The 1,060-nt window shown below is 31.9% G+C and overlaps 1 protein-coding gene across 1 annotated transcript in view; it reads left to right on the top strand.

The window, feature by feature from the left end:
- The window catches only part of Acbd5 (acyl-CoA binding domain containing 5), a 71,310-nt gene that overhangs the window by 34,267 nt on the left and 35,983 nt on the right, over nucleotides 1–1,060 (top strand). Inside the window, exon 11 of the mRNA XM_023701980.1 lies at nucleotides 13–106. Coding sequence (XP_023557748.1) covers nucleotides 13–106 — 94 coding nt within the window. The remainder of the gene's footprint in view (nucleotides 1–12; nucleotides 107–1,060) is intronic.

Raw genomic sequence — 1,060 nt, 5'->3', positions numbered from 1 at the left:
GATGACGTTCAGACCACTTCTCTGAATGTTGCAAGTGCTGAAGAAGGAAAACCTGTGGAGCAAAGCTGGGAGGAAACTGGGAAAACTGCTGTCTGCCTCCACCAAGGTATTGTCTTTGTTAGCCTTTATTCCTAGGAATAATATTCTTTAATAATTTTAAGATACTAGGAGTAGTTTAGAATTTAAAAATATTTTTAAGTAATATTGTAGGGCTTAAATAAAAGGGTTTATTTTTATTCTTTTTTTTTAAAATGTATTTAGTACAGGGTCTACAGGGTCTCACTACATAGATCAGACTCTAGGGATCCTCCTGTTTTCAACCTCCCAAGCATTGGGATAGTCTCAATTACCATCTCACTGCACCCTCTGGGTGAGGCTGGCACGGCATACCAGGGATCAAACCCTGCCCAGGGGTTTATATTTTTGAAAGAGAGCAAATTCGGGCCAGAATTTTTATATTTTTATTGAGAATTTTTGTGTTATCATGTGGCATTTTAAAATAAAATATTTGAAATTTTTACTTTTATTCTTGTTTATTTCTTTTGCTCTCTGATTAAATGATACTTCTTTTCCAATCATTTAGATAAGTTATAGGCTTTTTGTGGTTTTGGGCTCTATTATTAGTAGTATTACTACAAGCAAGCATAGAAACATTATTTCTTAGTGTGACAACCAAAGTTGCAGCTTTATATCCCATATTTAGGTGTAGTCCCAGCTAGTAGTTGTTTTTTATAAGGTTTTCTAAGACTTGTCAGGACAGTATCTTTATAGAATTAAATGACAAAATATGTTTTTATTCTCTCAAAAACTATCAATTAAATTGAAAGTTTTGGTAAATTAAAGTTTATTTTGGGGAATCAGATTTGCATGTTAGTATGAACATGTAATAAAACTGATGTATTTTGAAAATGGAATAAATAAATTTTCTAATAGAATATATCTATATTACTTACTTGTTCATATTTAGATATAAATGATGATCATGTTGAAGATGTTTCAGGGATTCAGCATTTGACAAGTGATTCAGACAGTGAAGTTTACTGTGATTCTATGGAGCAAT

Source organism: Octodon degus, unplaced genomic scaffold, assembly GCF_000260255.1.
Source record: "Octodon degus isolate 3935 unplaced genomic scaffold, OctDeg1.0 scaffold00145, whole genome shotgun sequence".
NCBI classification, from domain to species: Eukaryota; Metazoa; Chordata; class Mammalia; order Rodentia; family Octodontidae; genus Octodon; species Octodon degus.
This window is presented reverse-complemented; position numbering and strand designations above follow the sequence as displayed.